The following is a 24270-nucleotide window of genomic DNA, read 5'->3' as shown; positions in this document are numbered from 1 at the left end:
TATATGAAGCATTGCATGTTGGAGGCTGCCTGTGGGGTTGTGTATGTGGGTCGTCCGTGGTGTTGTGTATGTGAAGGCTGTTTCTTTGCGTGTGGGCTATTGGTTGTATGTGCATTTGGTGGAGGTGGTTTACCTGGGGACCAGTGGTGGCTTCTGTGGACTGCTTTGGCCCAGTGCAGATTTCCCTTCCCAATCAGCAGAAGGAATTGATTGGAGATCCCTATCCCCAAGTGCAGCAATTAGGAAATTGAGGACTGTCCCTCATTACCTACTGCAATCACTGCTAGTGCCAAACGTTTGAAGAAGTCTCACTAGGACCTTGGTAGGCCAACTTCAGGGGACATCTCACTAAACTATCTGGGTCTATTTGGTAGTCTAATGGCCAGCCATGCTGGACCAGCTGGAAAAAAGGGTGAGTAAATCACCTTTTCACGGCAGGGAGAGTGGGACGGCCACCTAAACGGCGATCTTAGAACTATAGTTTCAGAAATACATGTTTGTATTCCTGATACTGTAGTGTTCCTTTAAATTAGAAATTTCCTTTAAATTAGAAATTTCCTTTAAATTGAATTTGAATTCTTACTTTAGTGGACAACTGTGATTGTTTTGTCTTTATATGCACGGCAAGCATATTTTTTAATTGCTGCATAGCATTACAGGTTAATCTTGAGGGTCTACTGCATTCCTTTAAGGCAGGGGTTCCTAATTAATTTTTCCTGTGGAACCCTTTGACATAGTGTGTGAACATCGTAGAACCACTCCTTCCCCACCTCCCCCAGGAAATTATTATTATTATTATTGTTTTAATTATTGTATGTCGGTGTGCGTCTGTGTGTCAACGTGTGTGTATCTGTGTTTGTATGTACCAGTATGTGTGTATCTGGAAAATCACAGTGAGAAGCGCGGGAGCGCCTCTAGCGGCTGTCCGCTAGAGACAGCCACTAGAGGCTGGATTAACCCATTTATAAACATAGCAGTTTCTCTGAAACTGCTATGTTTATAGAAAAAAGGGTTAACCATAGCTGGACCAGGCACCCAGACCACTTCATTAAGCTGAAGTGGTCTGGGTGCCGATAGTGGTCCTTTAAATAGTGCCCTTCCAAAATCAGTTCAACTTTCAGGAACTTGAGCACAACACATCTACTCTGCATAGAAAATATATGGAGATTAAATAAACAGGGGTGTTTAAAACATTTTAGACATAATGAAATGTCTTGATCCTTCAAATGTTGGGAACCGCTACTCTGTTAGTACCCACCCATAATGTGTATGTTCTAGGGAACACATGCTGATTATATTTATTTCTTATCTAAAATGTTCCTATATTTTTGTGAGTTTTCACATGGATCTACTTCAGCCAATCCTGGCCTCACAAAACTTTCTATGGGACACCTTACACATATCAACGTATGATCTTTGATAAGGTTGTGTCTTCCATTTTGTACTGAAAGTGTAACCAATCAACCACTCTCTCCCCTTTTTTATGCCACTTACCCTTTAGTGACAACCTTGTAAGAATTCAGTGTGTTGCATGTGAGTGGCACCAAACTAGTCGATTTCCAGTGACTTAGCTAGTAGGTGGAACGAGGCTGCATTTTGTTTGTACAAAAATGTGATCGTTTGAGCAGGCCTGTGGAGCCAGACACGTCCATCTCGCTATGATCTTTAATATACATCAGAGATGCCCAGGCCTCTGGTGTGCTTCTTAAGATTTTAAACCGTTGCTTCAGCTAATTAGAAATTTCTTTCATTCCTAATTTTAGGTCTTACTGATCAGAGCGTGTCCTGCTTTCCTGGCACAGAGTACAAATCTTCTGTCTACCTGTAAACTGTACGGCTAGTACTTCCTCTGTGGCTCGTTTCAGACATCCACCGACAAAAAGGGTTTTGTACTCCTGGACAGGAGCACCTGTTTCCCTTTTTTTTTTCTTAAAAAAAAAAAAAAAAAAAAAAGGCAAACGTTTGCAAGCAGTGTTGATTTTAGTCATTAATGGATAACATAAGTTAAGAACAGCCAAAGATACTGAAGGTTTTACTTTAATAAAAAGTAGAGAAATAACCTGCGTGAAACAGAAGCCTCTGGCCTTAGAGAAGCAGTTATTGCGGTTACAGTCTTGGCAGTCAATGTAGCGAGGGAGGTTTGAGAGCCGGCCTGGCCTAAATGCAGCCAATAGGGTTCTGTCCTGTTCGTTATCCAATAGATGGATTGTCTGGTTTTAAATTGTTGCAGTTCTGACTGAGAGGTCTGTTCACCGATGAGCAGTTTAGATGCCAAATGTATGAAGGTCAGATAATCAGTTTCTCTGTGTATTACCGTCCAGTTAAAGCAAACTTGCCAAGTAGTTCAATAATGAAACATGAGAATGCGATCTTATGGAAGCTGATAGTTTATCCAAAAATCTAATTCAGCTTAAAAATGGTACGTAAAATCGGTTAAATAACTGAAACAGGAGCTGGCATATACTCACGTGCAGCAGTGAGATCACTTGTGAGGCTGGGACAGTTACGGATTGAGGACTGAATGTACCTTAATCAAGGATGGTTTTATGCTTAACGTGCACTTGTCATCAGAATGCGGATACAGTTTCTTCAGTGACAGAAACATAACCAACAGGGAGACTCTCAAGGTGTTCTAAAACTTGAACATTCCGTAATGCTTTCTAAGCTTGTAGAATGGCAAAGCATCATGGGAGTTGTAGTTTTACAGCAGCTATGGACTACCTTCTGGCCATCCCTGCCCTGTGCCTTGTGATGTAGCTAAAGTACAAGCAGTCACAGGTTACATTTTATTCTATTTTTTCATAAAGTTCGAATGTTAATGGGAAATGTGTTAGTACATAGGAAGAAAGGAAAGGCAGTCTAGAAAAATAAATATAACATAAACTATAAAATAACCAAATGGGTACCAATGTAACAATCATACTGTAATTGAATGGATGTAAACCTATCCGGTCATAAATACATATTTGGTGTAATGCTAATGGCAGTAGCAGAGAAAGACTTGCAGTTGCTACAAGTAAGTATCCAAAAAAGGACACACAGTGTAACGTTGGTATCAGTTTGTATCTGTACCAGGAATAATAGTCGGTAATTGTGGTGTTTAGTAAAATAGCAGCAGCAGGGGAGAGGCAATGCAGCAGGAGGTATATAGCCTTAATAATCTGTCTTGGAGTGTGCCTTTGGTGGAACATATATTATTCTAAACATCCCAATCATTTCACAATATGCTGCATAAAAAAAATTCCCTACTACGGTACAAAAAGGAGGAAATACCAGTGTGACTGACCGCCTGGCACCTCCACCTGGTACCTCCGCCAATCGCTGCTTCTTAGTAATCCTTAAATACCATAAGCACCTCACCGGACACCATAACCACCGTAAAACGCCACAGACCGCTGCAGCTTGGTTTGGGTTTCTCTGTCCTCCATCCACCCTGGACCTGAGACCAGGATCCAGCTTCCAGTGGGTAGACCTCTCCTAGTCCAGAGTGCAAAGCAGGCTGCTCTTACAAGAGCAATCTTTGTAAGCCAAGGGAGTAAAGTGATTATAGCAATCCCCAGAGTGAATATAGCTCCCCAATCCCCCAAAAGGAGCCTAGACTTTATGAAGGGTAAAACAAATTAGAAAAAAAAAAGCTGCCTGTTTTCATGTGAACAAGATGGCCGCAACCTCGTGGTCGTCCCTACGAATTGCGGCCACCCAGACAAACACTTTGAACACTGCGGTGGAAATTGCTACAAAGCAAATTAGGATTTACAAGCTCCAGGGTGGTCTCCGGTTCGTGCGGCTGTTCGGTTCCCGAATCATATAGTCCAAATACACGAACGGAGACTCTTTCAGCATATATTACAGGGCCCATAGTCTGTGGGCAGAAGGCTGGCAAGCAGACTCCTCCAGGAGCTTGTGTCAAACTCACTGGGAAAGGAGTGTTTGTCACAACCAGGTATTGATCTAGAGCAGGGGTAGGCAACCTTTTAGCAGCACCGTGCCGAAATGCACTGTGCCAAAATAGGATTGTGATGTCCTGTATCGTGCTGCTCCTATTTTTTTAAATTGAGAGGTGCATGTTGCCGTATTCTGCTTGTGTTATTTATACTGCAGTTGCTTTGTATTGTTGTATTTGTGCGTATATAAGCTATTATATTGTATATGTAGTAGTTTGTGGTATTGTAATGATACCTAGGAATGTGGGCTGTTTGGGGGTTGCTTATGGAATTGTGTGTGTGGATGGATATGTCACATTGTGTGTTTGGTAGTGTGTGTATGTGTGTTGCTTTTTGGGGTATTGCATGTGAGACCATGCATGTGGGGTTGTGTGCATGTATGTGGATTGTTAGTGGTGTTACGTTTGTGCGGATTGTGTGTATATTTGTGGGTGGCTTCTCTGGGTTCCAGTGGGGACCAGGCTGGTCAGGTACAGGAGCTGCAACAGCAGCTGCAGGCTGCTCTGCTACAGTGTGGATTCCCATTCACAAGTAATGGAATTTGTATTAGCAGATATCAGAAGTTTCACTGGGACTCCTGATAGGCCAGAGCCTTTTTAGCTCTGGCAGCTTCAATTGCCGTGCAAAGACACCTCAAGTGCCATAGGTTGCCTACCCCTGATCTAGGGGAAAAAACGTTCAGCCAAGTTCCACAGTACTGAATTCACCGAGTGTGCTCTGAAGAAAGCCATGTGGGCAAAGTGACAGAACCGGCTATCTTGCCCCCTGTCCATCATCTGTTGCTTAGAAGGTGCCATAGATGGACATGAAGGTTCTGTATTCCCACACTTTATTCATAGTAGTATCAGTAGTGTAAAGGTGGTGCAGCTTCATTTGTTAGGAGCCGAAGTCCGACAGATTGAATGTGACTGTGGAGGTTTCTGGGAATTCTGAGCAAACTTTAATCCTCCTTTTTTAATTCATTTTAATTTCCTTTCTTTGTCTGTAGTCATTCGTTCTCTCATTTCGTCCAAACCGTTAGTTGCTTTCTTAAACCGTCCATTTTAATTGCCCCTCTGCTTCGTATCCTCTTTTATATTCTACGAGTGCTGTCATTCTCCCCCGTCTGTATTGTCTGCCCACTTGTTCCCTATTACACTCCCTTCAGTTATTGTCTTTCCAGCTCGTGTTTTCCCTGTCAGTCTGGTGGCTTTTTGTGTTCCTAAACATGTTGTCCTAACTACAACTGCTGACCTGAGAGTGCGCTGGCCTACTTTTAGGCACACGCAGAGCCCATTTAATATACAGGCCTGTCTGTGCGAATAATTCTGATTGAGCGCAGTAAGCATGGTGGGTGTATTTACCAACACCAGTGGCTCCAAGTTTTATCAGTGTCTCCATAAAACTATAATTGCGTGACCATGGGTTATCTGGCACTCTTTTAGCTTGCCCTCAGGACCCATGAATGAGGAGTCCCTTAATAATTCACCCTTATTTAGTAATTCAATTATTGGTTCAGCTGTTTTTCATGTAGACACCTGTTCTGACATTTTGGCCTGTTGATGGCACCTGCGGACAGTTTCCAGAGTTGCGTATTTATCATTGCATGATACATGTAGGTAGAGGTCTCCCGCGTTTGCCTTCAGTAACTTTTCATGTTTATAAATGAATGTATGTAGGTGGAATAAACTGTTACTGGTGGCCTTTAATACGGCTCTAGTTTACAAACATTGCTCAACTTTTATTGTTTAACTTTTTGTTAGTCTCTTTCCTGTACGTTTGACCCGAAATGAAATGTCTGCTGTGTGTATGTATACATGTGTCACGAGATCTTCATGTAAAAACACAAATGTGCAAGGTTTGTGTTTCGGAAAACGTGTGTACATGTGCAAATAAGTGTCTGGAGTGTTTGTTTTTAAATTCAGGAAACCGTTAGCTCGCTGAGCTCTGATTTCCAGTCCGTTAGAAATCCAAGTTCCCAGATTATTTATTTATGAAAATATTACCAATTTGAGTGCAGAGTGGGAGCTCCACCCTCCCTCCCCTTACTTTCTCTGTTTAGCTTGCATAATCGCCAAGAGGAAAAAAAAAAATGTGCACAGTCACCGTGCAGGCTGTGAGAGTATAGATTGGCTCCTCCGCATGATGAAAACTGCTTTTATTGCTGCCAATAGAGCGTTCTTTGTACCTGCAGCCTGGGAGCTCTGGAAGCGTGCTGTATGGGACAGATCTGTGTGTGTAGCATGTGCTGGCTGTCATTTCACATCATTGTCCACACAGGCAGCCCTATTATTGAAGTTACATGCTTCAGTAAAACATTGAAAATAATCTACGGCTTGTTAACGTTTTTGCTCTGTTTTCTTTTTAAGGGACATTTTTGTGCCAGGAAAACAAAGCACCCTCTCTCCCCCCATGTCAAGGTCCCCATGGTGCAATAGGTGTTTAAGACCCCCTACTGTCACTTACCTGAGTCCAGCTCTGATGTCCATCGGTGCTGGTTCGGGCTCCACCTCTACTTCTCCCCCACCGGCTTATGTCGGCGGGGAACACCTAATGTGCATGCGTGGCAATGGCCATGCTCACATTAGGATTTTCCCTATAGGAAGGCATTATTTAATGCTTTCGTATTGGGATTCCGGTAACGCTCGATGTCTTCATGCATAACGACCCTGAAGTCCCTCTAGTGGCTTGTTGGTAGATAGCAACTAGAGAGGGAGTTAGCCCACAAAGTAATTATTGCAGTTTCCGGAAAACTGCAATAATTACCTGCTCAGGGTTAAGGGACCTGGGAATATGCACCCAGACCACTTTAATGAGCTGAAGTCGTCTGGGTGCCTATAGTGTCCGTTTAAATGTGTATTAAAGATTTAGCAATTGACACCACAATCTAGTTCAGGACACACATTCAGAGTTAGGGATGAACAAGAAACTAAGGAAATTGGTTTTCAAAGGCAGCAGGCACTCAAAATGGGGGACACCCTCACTACCCTAAAAAAGGAACACACAAACAAACAACAAAACACAACAGGTGCGCCTAATGATTTGCAAGTAATGAATAGGATTAGAAAATAAAATAAAAGGTCCAAGGAACCCACATGTTGCCTCGTGATCTTGCTTCTTACATAGTTAGGAGGTATATCCGTGGGAACAAAAGAGAAAATAGGAGAAACAATAGTGTAATATTTGATACGTGGAGGACATACAACATTAAGGTGTATAAATGCTCACTCGGATATTAATACAGAGATGAGAATTTCTACATTTTAATTTATCAGACCTCAAACTTTTGTTAAAAGATTACTCCAAACACCGTGACCACTTCTGCTTGAGTGGTTATGGTGGTCGGAATCTGTATGAGACACTGCACATTCACTGATATGTGCAGTTTTGTGCTCTTTATTTTCACGATTATGCGCAAACATGGTATGCATAGTGTCAGGGCCATTAGTGGTCAATAAATCATAACTCCTAATCATGATTAAGGGACTTTTGAGGTCAGCACTATCTCCCCTGCAATAGGTCCTAATTCCTGTCCCCCACTATGATCGGCGTAAAGGTTACTAGGTATAATTGATAGCAAGGTGTGTAGCTTATGCAAACCTTATGCAAACCTGTCTTCCTAACACTGTCTGAAGATTAGTTTAAGCCCCCCCTCCCCCAACTCCCCCACGCTTTCCAGTATAAACATTAACAAAAATATTTTCACTTGGCTTTTCTCAAGGGCTAAGATCCTCTCTGTGCTGTTTGTCTCTCCGCCTCCTGCGATGTCATCTTGCTATCAAGCCAATGACCAATCCAATGCTCCTCATAGAGTGGCATTGGAAGCTACAAAACGGCTTCATCTAATGCACCCAGACCACTTCGTTGAGATGACTTTAGTGGTCATATAATTATATTTTAAAATTATATTATTAATTAAAACATTCTAAATCTCTTCAGTGAGCTGTGAGTGAATCATCGTCTCTGGAGTGTTTGTTTTCCCAGACAGTGATAATTGGTATTTATATCCAGTGACTTGAATCTGCTATTTTTCACAGCTTAGTGCCATTGTGAAAGTACTGTACCTGCCAGTAATGTTACTTACCCAGTCAGGCTTTTATCTCCACTTACATAAAAATCACTTCGAATAACATCCATTTATCAGACTTTACTATTTTTCAGACTCCTATTTTTTTTGTTTGTTTTTAAGCTGTGCCAATATTGAACTGGATTGTGACTGCAATTTCGAAAACTTAAATATTAGTTTAAGAGAAAACAGATCATCAAATAAAAACGTATCTAGGTGCACTGCCTTCTGTAGTGGTTAAGGTGTCAGGAATCTACAGGTATTGTCCAAGAAGTCAAACTGCTTGTAAATGGGCCCCACTCTGAGCCCCTACTGCTTCTAGTCTTCAAAATATTGATAAAGCAGAGGTTTTTATCTTGTTTGACTTGCTCAGAGAGTCTGAATGAGATCTTCTTTTTCAGACATTTTGTGAACACCCGAAAGTTTGGGTCACCCCTGCCACTCTTAATATGTATACGGATAGTAAATGGGACCAAGCCATCTTTATAACGCTGGTGCCACTGTCTAACCCTTAGGCCATAAAGGGGGTGGCCTTACTCTTAATCCGATTATGTATTAGGTTCTGCTTTTTGGCAAAATGTGGCATAGGTTGAAGCAGATTCCATAGCCACATCTTTCCGTCTCCCACCAGCAGTCCCTTAACAATGGCTGGTGGGAACAGGCAACGTCTTGCACAATGCGCAAGCACTCTAACAGAGCTTGGGGGTGGCCTTCCATAGCTCACCTATCCGTGCCTGAGTGCAAAGACACCTCATCTGTGAGGGGACTTTAGCTGCCGCCGGAAGCCGAATAAAGCCTTGGTGGGATAAGTAGTTTACAACTCTATCAGAATTATTTATTAAAGTGAGAATTCAAAGTGAATTTCAAATTTAAGGTCAGGGTAGCCAAAAAGTAAAATTTCTCTAAGTCAGCTATGCTTTTGTTTCGGCTACTCTGTCCTTGTATATGAAATTCTTTCTTTAATGTACTCTGAATTCTCACTTTAATGAACAGTCCTTTAAATGTTATTTGTTCATAGTAGTTAGTACATTCTGTTAAATGCGGACTTCATAAAATCCTTTGAAACTAATTTCATTGTAGGTTTTGGAGCAGTGTTCAGTATTTCGAATTCATGTCTGTGAAGTTCTGAATAGCGCAGCTCATTAGTGTTATTTGTCATTAATATTTCAGTTATGACTCAGAAGACTGAGCGAGTACCTTAAGTGAAAACACTGGCTTCCTATTAAAGCCACAGTTATGGGTACTGGATGCAGTCTGAAAACTCTTCTCCCCACTTCTCCCCCTTATAGTCATAACAGTCATAACAATACACACAAATACTTTGATGTCTTTAGCAAATGATTTCACATACGTCACCGATTTCTGAAAATCTCAGACACACCTTGCACACACACCAAACGATGTACATTCAGTCCTCTTTGTAGCCCATACTGCTTTTCAGAAGTAGACACCTGTTCCTGGAACAGCAATGTATTTGTATATATCTCCTTTTTTTACCTTTCTTGTAATGCTGTCAAGATGTTTTTTTTGTTTTTGTTTTTTCTTCTTCAAATTTTAAAGCAAATATGTATTTATTTGTCCATTCGTACATAAATGCTTCTCTATATTAATTTTGCCCTACCTCTTAAATCTATCTCAACAAATAAATAAAACACATTTTTTTTTACTTGATAAAAAACTACATTTTTCTATCGCTTGATGTTCTGACACTGTCATTGTCTAGCCTGATATTTAAAGGTGTATTCTTGTATGCCTACATGAACTTCATGTTACCTTGCAAATGCATACTTAACCTTCTATACTTTTATTTACTCTCATGCATATCTGGAGGGCGATCATCATCCATAAGCATAATTTCTGTTATTTGTCTTTAACATGTATGCCTAGCTTAATCCTTTGTTTTCCTCGCTCACTCTACATGCCTAGGCAGTATACCTATATGCTTATATTAAGGAACTAACAAGGAATAGCCATCTAGATGTGCCAGCTTAACGTGATGCTATTACCATATTCTAAAATGGTGCCTATGTTTTCGTGCCTACAACGTTGCCTGTCATTCGCTGTTGTGGCATGACGAGCATGTATGTTAATATTTGCACTACAAAAATAAAGAATAAAATAGTCAGGCTAAAATTAGGGACCTGGCTTCAAAAAGACTGAATAACCCCCCCCCCGCGCCCTAAAAAAACCCTAATTTCTTCTTAACATATCTTAACACTCATTGACTTTTTGTTTGTGTGTATGTGTATATGTATGTGTGAAGTGTCATTGTGTGTCTTTGCTGCCTGTCCGTATCAGTCTAAAAGATCCATTATACAAATGTTGTCCTTTCTCAAAGAATTCTCAGAAACATGTACATAGCGGAGAATGGTTGCATTCTCAGTGTGCCCTCTTGTGGATACATTTAAGTATTGTAGTGCTTTAAATATGTGATGAATGTCTGTGATGAGAATGTCATTGGGATTCTGAAAACCTGCAGCATTTCCTCTATCTAATAAAGCCTATAGTAATCTGATGACCGATTGTGCTCAGCATTGCTAAATGCATATTTCAGAGTGTAATGTGGAGAGCTTTTTGTCGTGTACACTCATGGGGCACAGCTGGTATTTTTGTGGTCCCAGCCTAATCTTTTTGAGCTGTACTAAGAACATGGGCTATATGCAACTGTACATGCAACATGAAGTCACTGTTGTTTCCACCCAAGGTCAAGTGAATGTCATTGAATTTCTTCGTAGTGTTCTTAAACAATATGTGAAATGCTCAGTGCTCCAGGCTAGTGCATTTTAGCTATGGTGCTGCAGAGATGCCCTCACTTAACTAGTCAACTCAAGCAAGAATATCCCAGTTAATAAACATTCAATAAACATATTATTTACTTGGTTATTTACTTGATCCCCAAGCACTCTGGATACTCTGTTTGACGCCCGACAACCCTGCGCACAATGTGTACAATAACAGGACCTAGAGATTCCCACTCCTTTGTACCTACGCCCCTTGTTGAGAAACCTTTTAATGCTCAGGTGATTAAGATGTACATCAGAACTGCTGTTGCTGAAAAAGGATCAATATCTTGCAACATCTTCTATAATGTTTTTGTGGAGCCAGGATATTTTAATGTGCGCCCTTGCATAGTCCATCAATAAATATATGATTTCCCAATTAATGCCTTATTAATGTCTCTCCGTTTTATTACGGTCAGGAGCCTGATGTCCAGTATCTAGGCATTTGCGGGATAGTATAACGTTACCTAACATTAATCTTTCACTATTGTTTTGCAGGCAGCAATAAATGGAGTGATACCGCAAGAAAATGGTATATTACCGAGGTATGTATGTCCTTGCTATTCACAGGTTATGAACATAAACTGTCATCCATGTTTAATATACTCTTTAATATAATTTTTAAAGTATCTAAATGTATTCAATTATTGATAGAAATGTGACATCATCGTAATTCTTACATCATGTAAACAATAGAATCCAGGGCCTGAATCATCTTCTGAAGTCATCCATCTAAAACAGGCTTCCCCAAACTCCGGCCCTCCAGATGTTGCTGCACTACAACTCCCATGATTCTCAGCCTATCTATTTAATTCATGGATTCATGTGAGTTGTAGTTCAGCAACACCTGGAGGGCCGGAGTTTGGGGAAGCCTGATCTAGAATGTTTTAATGCTGTAAAATCAAATGCTTACTAGTTTCTCAATCTAGTTCACCGGAATATCTGTTGTAAAATCCAAGACCTATGTCTCATTTTTACAATCCAGTCTATCAGAATGGCCGCTGTAACATCCAAGGCTTAACATCACAGCTAGGTAAAAAATTCTAGGTATAATTATCTGGGCAATTATCTTAATCTGGAATATTTGATGTCTTGGTGCTCATTTGTGAAGCACACCATCACAGTCCACTTTACACGTGTTGTAGATCGGACAGGAGATTCTTATCTGTAGGAGAGGGCTTTTTAACAGATTGTTGTAGCTGAACATGATTGTTAATGTCGTTCTTCAACCTGTGCAATGCTAGGTTAGCCATCACAGGTCTAATCTGACAAATTTACAGGTATTGTAAAGCTCTGAGTAGCTGTTTAATGAGTTGGCAAAGTGGGGCTGCTTTTCATACGGTAAGAATTATTTCAAAGCTTGTACGCTATGCACTCAAAGTTGGATTTTGAGCCCCTTTAAATTATGTGCAAAACAATTCATTTAAAATGAAGGATTAGCTTTATAGTCACTTCTATCCAGACCAAGAATTGTTTTAGCTAATTATAGAGATCCAATTATTTTAAAGAGCTGCTGATCCTTTTCCTAAAACTCCTGCCCAGCCAGGGTGTAGGATACCTGTATTTCCAGACTCTGCAGGAGTTCCTGTCATCACATAGGATGAATGAGACTTCTGCCTAAATAGATAGCTGTGCTAACAACTTACTAAAAGCTTCTTTGACATTTTGCAGCTTCTGCTACGAGCTCTGCCAATACCAGGAAGTGAATACATTTTTGGTAGAACGTCAATAGTTGAACTAAAACTTTAAGGGTAGTATATTAAGTCATGGCATAATGACCTTCTTTATTACTGGAGCAAAATTGGGGGGGGGGGGGGGGCAAATACTGCAAGTTATGAAAAAACCCAGCCAGCAGAACTTGACAGTATCCTAACCTGCACATTGTGCTAAATGTGTGGATATATAGAATGCATTAATATATTAGGAGTCCGATTTCTACAAGCAACTCCTCTCTACCATCATATATGGTTGTATTTAAGAGACAGAAACACTGGAGAGGAGAAGATAATTTTAAACAATTGGCCAGAAATGAATGAATGGCTTTTTTTAATGTAAATACTCTCTCCCCAAGTGGTCTAAATTTAGAATATGAATGTGCACATTTTTTTATATAGATATACCACTCATAATAATTTTTTATAAAAGTTAAAAATTTAAAATTTTATATTTTCTCTCCATTGCCTTTGTCTTGTAGACACATTCTATATATTTTGTACTTTTTTTTACTCTATTAGTGTCACAGGTGGTGGTCCGAAGCCTGGGACCCCTGTGTGCCTAATGTAGATGATAGGAGTCTCAGCATGGAAGTGGACAATCCAGGTCTGGTGCAGAGTTACTACACGCCCCCTGGTGTTGAGCACCAGCGTTTGTGAGGCCACATACCAGAACCCTGATGCAGCTTAGCAGAAGCCAGGAGCTGAATGTTATGCCGATATGGATCCAGTAGTAGAAACAAGGCAATACTAGAACAGGCACCAAACAAGAAAACAAGACAAGACTAAAAGAACCCAGAACTGGTGCAGGACAGAAAGCAGAACCCAGAACATGTACATACATAAATGGCCAAGATGTATGCAGCCCACCACTGCGCCAAAGTACTCCAATTACGGTGGGTCCTAACAAAGAAAGGAGCAGAGGTAATGAGACCACTGCTTGCAGGACCAGACTGAAACAAAAATGATTAAATGGCAAAGGAACCGATGTGGCAACAAAAAACAAACATTTAAAGGAATCCAGGAGACTGGGAATACCAGGAACGGAATAAAGGAATGATCCCAGAAAACCCAGCATAAAGACAGCCAGAACAACTAATAAAAACTAAACAAGAATTGAAAAAAAAGAGTACTGGATACCAGAAGCCAAGGCCAGACATCAGAAAGACGGGATGAGATTATTAGTTTATGGATTTTTTAATGTTGTCTATATTTCTCCCTTTTCTTACCCTAATAAGGAATATGGTGTATGTGATCAATCGTTGCTCCTAGTGCTCACCGAGGACTCCAAGCACTCTACCAGACACCATCAGTACTGTAGTCCCCACGTCCAGCGTTACAGCTTGGCTGGGAACCCTCCGTCCTCCACCCGCCCTGGACCCAAGACCAGGATCCAGCTTACACTGGGTAAACCTCTCCTACTCCAGAGAGTATAGCAGAAACAGCTCTTATAAGAGCTTGTGATTAGAATCCCAGGGGAGTATAGTGATATAGCAATCCCCAGGGTAGAAACAGCTGTTCCTCCCACACATGAGATGAGACCCTATGTTGAGGATAGGCAGGAACCCCTTTTAATGGTAGTCACATTAGCCTTTTATGCAAGTCCCCATGCAAGGGACACTCCTACATGGACCTTGTGGGTAACTACAAAACAAAGTCACAAACCAATGACAATAGAGTTTAAATGCACGACACTCCCATATACAAACATACAATCCCTCCCCTCTGCCTGGGAGACAACCGAGTCAGCTCAATTGAGACGATCGGCCTGATTCCCCAGCGGCAGTATGTATCACAGGGAGAGGAGCGTATCGTCTTCTCTCCCCAGCGGCAGGTTACTATACAGGGAGTGGAGACAGTTGGTCCCACTCCCCAGCAGTTGGGTCTGTCGTTCAGAGATAAGCCCCCTAGCATGGATGGTGCAGATGGGACTAAGGTCTTTGCACCAGCCCTACAGGGATGCGGGGCAGTCTACCCAGATCCCCAACTGCCCATCCCCAACCATGGTCCAGGTGCAGGAGAGGGAACTATGGCCTCTACTGACCTCCTTCCAGCAGAAGAGCTGGCATCTGGGCAAAGTGCAGCTGGTCTCTGCCCTACCTACCCCTTTGTTCTGGGGCCTGACGACCCACTAACCAACCCAGCTGAACTGCTGGCTATGGGGCAGAGCGCCGCTGGCCTCTGCCCACCAGGCACGAATGAGGGAAACCGCACCCTCCGTCCCCAGCAACAACTTGGTCCAACCAGGGAGGAGTGTATCCAGGCTGTTTCCCCGCAGGACACTGGATCTACAAATGGGCACTTGTGGCAGGAGGCCATCTGGACAACTACGCCTTTTGGGAAAGGCCACCAGACTATCACAGACCCAGACTGATTGGAGGTCTGGGGTCTGTATAGTCTTCCCCCAGAGGGGGAAGATGTGTGACAAACTCCCCTGTCCAAATGAGTTTGCCACATGTTCCTGGATGAGTCTGCTTACCAGCCTCCTGCTCACAGACTATGGATCTTAATAAATGTGATATAAAAGTCTCTATTCGTGCAACCAATTATATGGTTCAATTACTGAAGAACCGCACGAACCAGAGACCACCCTGGAGCTTGTTAACACCTGTTAACAAGTTGTAATGTTTCTCACCGCAGTGTTCTAATTGTTCGTCTGGGTGGCTGCAATTCCTATGGACAACCACGAGGTGGCGGCCATCTTGTTTGCATGAACACAGGCAGCGGTGTTTGGGCAAGAATCTCAAAACTAAAATCTCAAAACTCAAAACTAAAACGTTCCGTTCTATACAACTTAGAAGGGCACTGTTTGGTGAAATGATTCATCTGGATGAGGGGAACAAGCTCCAGGGTAAGACTATTGACTCTATTTAGTAGTTTTTTTGTTTTTAAACTACTGAACTAGACCGACCGAGGAATAGGATACAGGTAAAACAAGTGAACTGTAGATGGATACCATTATTTAAGCGACGGAGGAATACCGAAACATCAACACTGGAAAAAGGCTACATTGCCGAAGCGCGTCTGCTATTTGTTCTTCATATATGCACTTTATATATATATTTCTTTTTGGGTTACTGATAGGTGGTAAGTGTAACCATTTGTGTACTTTATTTACTTCACTATCACTCTATTTTCAGTACCCAATTTTAAGTATACTGTTTGCTTATTTTAATACCCAATAAATTGTATTTGAAAATACTGAGGATCCATCATATAGTTCTTTGGATATCTTGGGGAATTGGATCGGATAGCCCTTTATGGCACCCTAGAGCATTATACAGAGCCTGTGATGGCTCTGAGTCATGTGAGTGGAACTCCTACCCTATTTCTTCATTATATGTTTTTAAACCGTTCACACTATGTTGTGTATTTTCTGTTTTTAGGTATCCTGTCATATTCATATTCAGAATATACGTTTGTATTTCTACTTATTACATCTTTTGTGTCATAAGGTATTTTCCTTACTAGTGTGTATGTATGTTTGTATGAGTGTGTGTATATATGTATATATATATAAAAAGCACTCCTTAGGGAATTTTAACAATCGTGCATTTAAAGAATTGTTCATTAAAGTCACGATTGTTAAAATTCCATAAGGAGTGCTCCGTTGACTACTTTCTTATATTCTGCGCTGGAAGCACCCGGGTATTGTATGTTATATTCATTTGTTGTAACGGATCGACGGGCACCCCGACTGGGTACCTCCGTTGAAGGATGCTCCTAGTGCTTCCTGAGGACTCGAAGCACTGCAGCAGACACCACAACCACCAAACCGGAGAAGCATACAAATGCTCTCAAGCATATGAATGCTGTAAACAGCTGAACAGGAAAAGCATACAATCAGCTTACACTCCTGGCAATCAGCATACAATTCAATTGCCCCAATAACGAGACGACACCTCGTTTTGAGGTCAAGCAGAACTGACCGTACTGGCACATACAGCCTCTTTTATTCACAATCCACAAACATAGTACTGCCCACAGGGTTTTGAAATACAACTAATCAATCCGTACAATACTCACAGACACTCCCACACAAAATCCTCCCCTCTGCCTGTGATACAATTGCTGAACACAATGGGTAATATAATTATCACAGGCAGAGAAATACAGTTTTTACAAAATATTAATAACTTCCAAAATATACATGCCATTCACATAAAACATACATTTTCAGAATCGGCATGCTTGAAATATACACATACTCAAAATCAGGGCAATCGGTTCAGGGGTTAAAAAGTTAAGGGAAAGTCCTATTTGTCCAATTACTGCCCAAAACCAGTTTCACAGAGTCTTCTATCCTGGAGATAATTGGGAAGTAATCCAATTATCTCCAAGGACAGAGGCAAAACTCCATTAGCCACCTGGTAGCAAAATACAATAAAATACATAAAAATATATAACTGTGCAGTATTGCATACAACAGGTACATTCAACATATCCCCAGATAGCTTAGATCTGAGCGCACATTATGACTGAATGGCGCTCAGATAAAATACATATAGTTCAATTGCCATGGAGTCAAAGTCTTTCACATAGTCTCTCGTTATACGAATGGGCTCCATGGCATAGCTATCTGGGGTAACACTGCTCACATAGGGAAAGTACAGAATGACCCGGCTTTCAGGTCTTTGCAGGGGGAAAATCAAGCATTTCAACATGGGGCCATAGTGACAGGGCAGGAGGCTGGCAATCAGTCTTCTCCAATGCCCAGTGGCGAGGCTGGTTCATATATATATATATATATATATATATATATATATAATTTTTTTTTTCTTTGCTAATGTCTTACTAATTATTTGGGAAAGCACGTTATATACTAGTTTTGACACTTACTCATCTCTTGAAGTGCCCTTTTCTGTTTTTATCTATTTTTTTTTCTACAAGACCAATAACCTTTCTTCGTGGTTTTATGTCAATAACTCACTCTGAACTATTGTGTTACAGCCCAACACTCTTGTGATAGTGGTGTGAAATAAAACAATAACCTGATTGTCTGTTACAGCATAGGAAAGCCATTGTTAATGTAGCTTGTTGTGTAAACGAAACATGCCTTTTTATAGTAGTCTTATGAAAACTTGTGCTGTTTGTTAAGAATTTTCCTATTTTTACAACTGTTCTTAAAAATATATCACTTTTTAAATTAAATTGGCTCTCTGCTTGCCCTGTAATAGTTCTATTGTTTAAGTTAAGTTTATGATTTCTAGAAGTGATACAGTATTAGATGTCTGGAATACCCTTATTTAGCATAACATCTGTTTTTTTTATTTTTGGTTCCTAGATTAATTCTTTTAATTTTTGTATTCTTTTTTTTTTTTTTTTGTCTTTTACTGCTTGTGTTTTGCTCTCCTACACTATCTATCCCAAATAAGCATTTAAGAAGCTATAAAAAAAAAAGAAAAAAGACATGAGACATTTAATGACACACGTTAACAATGTATTTTCAGTGAATTCAGTGCAGAGACAGTACAAGGCCCTGTATTTGTTCCCGCTGCAACCTCTTCAACCGCTGCAGTTCCCACCTCATCCTCTACATCAGCATTTCGTCCTGTGGTTTCAAATCGGCAGGTCGTAGAACGCCTTTCTCGTATGTTGGACTTCAAAGTTGAATACAGAGACAAAAACGTGGATGTGGTGCTTGATGACAGCTGCACTGTTGGTAAGTGTGAACGTGGTGATGAATGGTTGGGTGACTGGTACAGTTGGCTTAATTACAGTAAATTATCATACATTTCATAAGACTGCAATACCTGCTGTTATGAGGTTACCCTCACAGGTCACAGAATAAGCCCCCTGCCCCAAAACTATTAAAGGGAGACTATAGGCACCAATACCACTTCAGCCCATTGAATTGGTCTGTGTGCAGTACCCATCACTCTGAACCATTACCTTTTTATAAACTGCAATAATTATCTTGCATGGTTAAGTCCTCCTCTAGTGGCTGTCTACCAAACGGCCACTTCAAAGGAACTTCAGGGTGCTTAGGTGACTTTTGGTCGCAAAAATGATGCTGGACGTCCTCACGTTATGAATAAGGACTTCTTGCGTCACCGGAATGCCCGTAGGAAAGCATTAAATAATGCCTATGGTGAAATAATAATGCGAGCACGGCCATTGCCACGCATTCGCATTTGGTCTCCCCCATAAGCTGACGTCGGCAGGGAGGAGCAAAGGCGGACCCAAGCCAGCACCGATGGACTTAAGCGCTGGACCCAGGCAAGTGACAGGAGGTTTTAACCCCTTCTGCACAATATGGTTGGGGGGTGTAACAGAGGGGGAAGCTATAGTGCCAGGAAAAAGAGTTTGTTTTGCTTGCACTATAGTTTCCCTTTAAACACCTGATTTAGGCACAAATAATGGGAATTTAGTTACAGTCCTCCCAGTGCTCCCTGAATTGTCTGGTGCAAGGAGTCTCTGATATGCCTGCTTGGCTGACACAATGAGAAGTGATTCTCTGAGCCAATCACAATGCTTTCTCATAGGATTGGCTGAGATTGCCAAGGAGGCAGATCAGGGGCAGAGTCAGCACAAGCCAAACTGTCAATTGAATCAATGCATCTCTATGAGGAAAGCTCAGTGTCTCAATGCAGAGGGTGGATAAACTGACTGTCAGTCACACTGTGCAACACTGCCCCAGGACGCACGTCTAGCAGCCATTTGAGCAGTGACCAGTGGAGGTATCACTAAGCTTTAATGTAAACACTGCATTTTTTCTGCAAAACGCCTGAAGGGACTGATTATACTCACCAGAACAAATACAATAAGCTGTAGTTGTTCTAGTGACTATAGTGTCCCTTTAAACTGTGTCAAACCATATATCTGCCAAAGATCAGTATAAATACACACCACATGATTCATAAATATGCCTAAAAAGATCTTTGTAGATACATTTGAATAAAGTAAAGACTTGTGAAGGCTGTTAGACCCCCAAGCGTTCATTGTATTTAAAAATATTCTTGTCACCCGAGAGTCAAATTATTATATTGCTTAAGCATTATTTACTTGCCAAATAATTTAGCAAATTGCTTGATATGTCCACTATATTAACACCTTAAGGACCAAACTTCTGGAATAAAAGGGAATCATGACATGTCACACATGTCATGTGTCCTTAAGGGGTTAAGCAATCACTCATACAATACATACAATACATATTTTCTGATGCACCTCTACAGATGTAACCGGCAACGGGACACGAGTTATTATGTGGCTGGTTGTATGGTACATGGAAGATTGATGTCTCTTTGTGTTTAAATATTATTTATTTATTCTTATTATACATTGCGGGCCAGAGCGTTTTGGGTTTTAGTGGGCCCTTGCCAAATATAGACCCCAGCACCACTTTTAAAGACTTTGTTCGTGTAGAGATGCAACTGCCATTAAAAGAAGCCTGTGGTGCCAGCTTACCCATGGAATAATTTTGTACTTATAACTTGTAGACAAATCCTTTTTACCTGCGGTGAACAAACCACATTACTGCTGATCGAAGCCTGAACGAATCGATCTATCCGGGATTTATGTAACAGATAAAAAGTAGATAGAAAATAAGTGTCTGGGCGCACATAGGACGTAGCAAAAAAATGCAGACTTTAGAGTGGAATGGTAATGTTTTGGCTCCCAATCTGAGCCTCTCTTAAAGGACCACTCTAGGCACCCAGACCACTTCAGCTTAATGAAGTGGTCTGGGTGCCAGGTCCAGCTAGCTTTTACCCTTTTTTTTTTTATAAACATAGCAGTTTCAGAGAAACTGCTATGTTTATACTGAGGGTTAAGCCAGCCTCCAGAGCCTCTAGTGGCTGTCTCATTGACAGCCGCTAGAGGCGCTTGCGTGCTTCTCACTGTGAAAATCACAGTGAGAGCACGCAAGCGTCCATAGGAAAGCATTATGAATGCTTTCCTATGCGACCGGCTGAATGCGAGCGCGGCTCCTGCCGCGCATGCGCATTCAGCCGATGACGTCGCGAGGAAGAAGAGGAGGAGGAGGAAAGCTCCCCGCCTGGCGCTGGAGAAAGAGGTAAGTTTAACCCCTTGCTTCCCCCAGAGCCCGGCGGGAGTGGGTCCCTGAGGATGGGGGCACCCTCAGGGCACTCTAGTGCCAGGAAAACGAGTATGTTTTCCTGGCACTAGAGTGGTCCTTTAACCCCTTAAGGACACATGACATGTGTGACATGTCATGATTCCCTTTTATTCCAGAAGTTTGGTCCTTAAGGGGTTAAGCCATGGATCCATTTGTTCAGGTGTAGATTAACAGGAATTTCATTTTTTCACTGCAACTGAACACACAAGTCTATTGATAATTAGGGAATTGACACTTTCTCATTTTGTCTCCTTTTGGAGTCTCCCTTTGACTTTACGGAAGACGCTCTATTCTGGAAAAGTCTTTTTTTGTTCTGCTGCTGAGCATTATGAAGAGCTGTTTAGTTAAGGATGCCCTTTCATGCACAGTTAAATATTGGCCACATTGCCCTGTCCAAATAATCCAATGGTTCTCAGCCTTAATTTGTAAGGATTCCACAATAATTACATGAAATAGCTCTGCAAATGTCAGTGACCCATTCTTCATATATAGTATAATTAATGTTAAAATAGATTTTTGCAGAACATCTTAATAAAAGCTCTCTGTTGTATTGGGAAAGCAAGTGCTGATACAGTAAACAATTTGTTGGGAACAGTAGCCTGACACCTTATGATAACAGAGACACACTTTTGAGTCCTTTCCCAGGGTAATATTTTTTTGTTTAGTGTACGTGGGGACTAGGTTTTTAGATTTTTCCCTTTTATTTATTTATTTTCCTTAAGATAATTGAATTGTATTTTTTTCTGGATGGCATGTAATGACATTTTATTTTTTGATTTCTAGGAGATATCAAGCAGATCCTAGAAAATGAGCTCCAGGTTCCTGCATCCAAAATGCTTCTAAAGGGCTGGAAATGTGGAGATGTAGAAGACAGCGTGAGTACCATCACATGTAATGTGCTTCTTTTCTCTTTATCCTACCTTGTTCCAGAGAACCCAACTCAGAAGCTGGCTGGCAAGGAGTGTGGCAAAGGGAATATTAGCATACACTTTCCTACTTTTGAACGATTAAGACTTGTCTTTAGTACTAGCAGTACCATATTATAGAACTGGGCTCTTAATGCTGTTAATTATTCCTCCCAGTCACTATAAACTGTCTTTATTTTATATTATTTCTACGCAGTCCCATTTAATGAACGAGCAGAGATATATTGCGGTTGGCAAGTGAACACTAAGCTTTTGCAGTCCAGCATTAATTTTTTGCTTGGATCTAACGACACATTAAATGGGCATTACAATTTTACTACATGTGACATATCATTATCGGCTGTCAGAGTCACTGCAGGTATGATAACATGAGGCAGCCTGCTGTTTAAGTCTGGGTGATCGCATTTAGAGAGATCTAGGCATTTAAAGTGACATGCGGTTGAGTTGTCGGACCTTGCTCTGTACACTGCTGACTCTCTTCATGTGAGGTGTCTGACGTTGCATGGACTGCTGAGTGGTCCTGAAGTGCCGAGGTTGGGGTGTCGATCTCTTGATAGAGGTTGCATTTTCCTTAGTGTATTCTTGATCGGTTGCACCACCTCGCAGTTGCCCCTTTCTACATGTTCCCTGTCTCGGTTTGCTATCTCTGATGCGGCATTCCGCGGGTGCGATGATGGACCCAATGTCTGCAGGAGCGGCTCTGGATCATCCGCTGACGTCAACATCGTGGTCTTGTCTCCATTGTCTAGCGATAGGAACCCCTCTATTCCTCAGCAGTATTTTATGGAGCGCTCTCTGTCGCTTAGCAATCGGGGCCAGCTTCCTCTTTGTCAGGACTGAGAATGGAAGGTCTGCATATATAGCGACAGTGTGTCCCTTATGTTGTATCGTCCCCATCTCCCTCAAGCGGCTCATGATCGCTGATCTCGCTGCAATATCCCGTGTCACAGCTATTATGTCTCTGGGCCGCAGCTCACTTCCTCACTCTGAGCATGAAGATAATCATAAGCAGTGCAGGGTTGTCTCTAATTCCCATGTTATTAATCAATTCATTGATAAATGTGCGTAGTGTCTCAGTATTCCCTTGTTTAGTATGCCTCTGGGGCGCAGGTTTTTCTTCCTGTGGCGTGTCTCTAGGGTGGTGTTGTCCCCGCAGTTCACCATTCTAAGCCTGCCCTGACTCCAAATCCATCCACTATAAAATTGTTCAGAAGGATCTTGTAACAGAACCTTACAATATTTGTTGCCAAGTCCAACTACCGAACACTGGACCACCCGGCTGTTAATTATGTGATATTTTGCCTCCCAAGTCGACATTTGCCATTCGTATCCAAACGCACAAATTCCTTGTCTCCTACTAGGTGGCCGCCAATTCGGGACTTTTACACGTGGCCGCGGCCATCTTAGTCCCGATCAGCGGTGATTTGTCGTCGAACACCGCTGAAACCTCCATAACACCGGGAATTCGTGCCAAAACTACCGAACACCCTGCTGTTCGGTAGAAAGACTTAATAGACTATGGGGATGCTAGCGACCATTAAGAAACAAATGGATGGCAAGATTTTCGTGCCTTTTTACCGCACGAAAGAGGACCGACCGCAAGGCCAAATCTTATGGAACTATTTTCGGCTAGTGTGTCTGTGCGGTCGGTCAAAACTTTTAAGCTCCATAACTCCCGAACCTTTTATCCGAATGGGCTGATTTTTAAATATGTGGTTCCCCTAGACTAGGGCTATCTGGGGATACTGAAGTATTTGGGGTACATCCAAAACTCGGGTAAAAATGTGTGTATAATAATTATGTTAACTGTTTATCTGAGGGGAGGGAATGTGTGGGTTGTACTGTTATTTGATTGGTTATTTTATACCTCCCCATAGGTGTGTTCTGTATGTGCACAACTGTAATAAAAACCAGGCTGGGTGTACCAGCACTCAGTTCTGCTTGACCTTTCAAAACGTAGCCTTGTCTCGTTTTTGGAGGGGATTTATTGTACCGTTACTCTGTTCCAGTTTACAGCTATGCCTGACTCTACCCTTGGATTTCGTGGATGGGATTAAGAGCTCCATTACTACACAGCAGCTTGTCAGGAAAAGGACGTCTCCAACGGCTGATATCCCCTTACTACCTGGGTAGCCGTTACATTGGTGGCAAGCAGTGGGATGGTCCTTTTCATCCACAAAGCAAGTGCTGAATGGAGTCCCAGTACGCTAGATTGAAGAGACCTACACTGAAAGATCTGTTGGAGACTAGGGGAAGGAGTGCCAGCAACCGACCACAGAGAGAGCTGATAGCCGACCTACTGGAACTGGACAAGATGGATAGATCTATGGAGGTCACTGAACAACAGGCCCCCGGTCAGCGAGGATGATGAGATTACCAGTAGGGTACAGCGGAGGTTATCCATGTACCCAGCAACTTCCGTGGAACTAATTGAGCGACTGTTCCTGGATGCAAGAGCAGAGATTCGAGACCAGAGGGGATACGAAATTGAGCTGGTAAGACCTATTACACAGACAGCTCCTACTCCCCCATCCACTGCTGCAGTAAAGAAAATACCATTTACTGCATTTAAAACCTTTGTGGAATGTGAAGAGGAAATTGATGGATATTTGTCTGACTTTGAGAGACAGTGCTCACTACACCAAGTACCACCGCAATGGGTCACTATCCTGGCTGGGAAATTATCAGGAAAAGCAAATGAGGCTTTTCGAGCACTTACTGCAGAAGATATATCACAGTGTCAACGGGTAAAAGATGCACTGCTCACCAGGTACGCTGTAACC

General features: G+C 41.8%; 1 protein-coding gene across 2 annotated transcripts in view; it reads left to right on the top strand.

Annotated features, from left to right (window-relative positions):
* FAF1 (Fas associated factor 1) overlaps positions 1–24270 on the top strand; it is a 241721-nt gene that overhangs the window by 62553 nt on the left and 154898 nt on the right. For both annotated transcript variants that reach the window (XM_063427802.1, XM_063427801.1), the window contains exons 3-5: positions 11268–11314; positions 17932–18143; positions 21345–21436. In XM_063427802.1, the coding sequence (XP_063283872.1) occupies positions 11268–11314; positions 17932–18143; positions 21345–21436 (351 nt within the window). The remainder of the gene's footprint in view (positions 1–11267; positions 11315–17931; positions 18144–21344; positions 21437–24270) is intronic.

This window comes from Pelobates fuscus, chromosome 7, assembly GCF_036172605.1.
Source record: "Pelobates fuscus isolate aPelFus1 chromosome 7, aPelFus1.pri, whole genome shotgun sequence".
Lineage (NCBI taxonomy): Eukaryota > Metazoa > Chordata > Amphibia > Anura > Pelobatidae > Pelobates > Pelobates fuscus.
The sequence above is the reverse complement of the archived record's forward strand: the minus strand, read 5'-3'. Positions and strand labels throughout refer to the sequence as shown.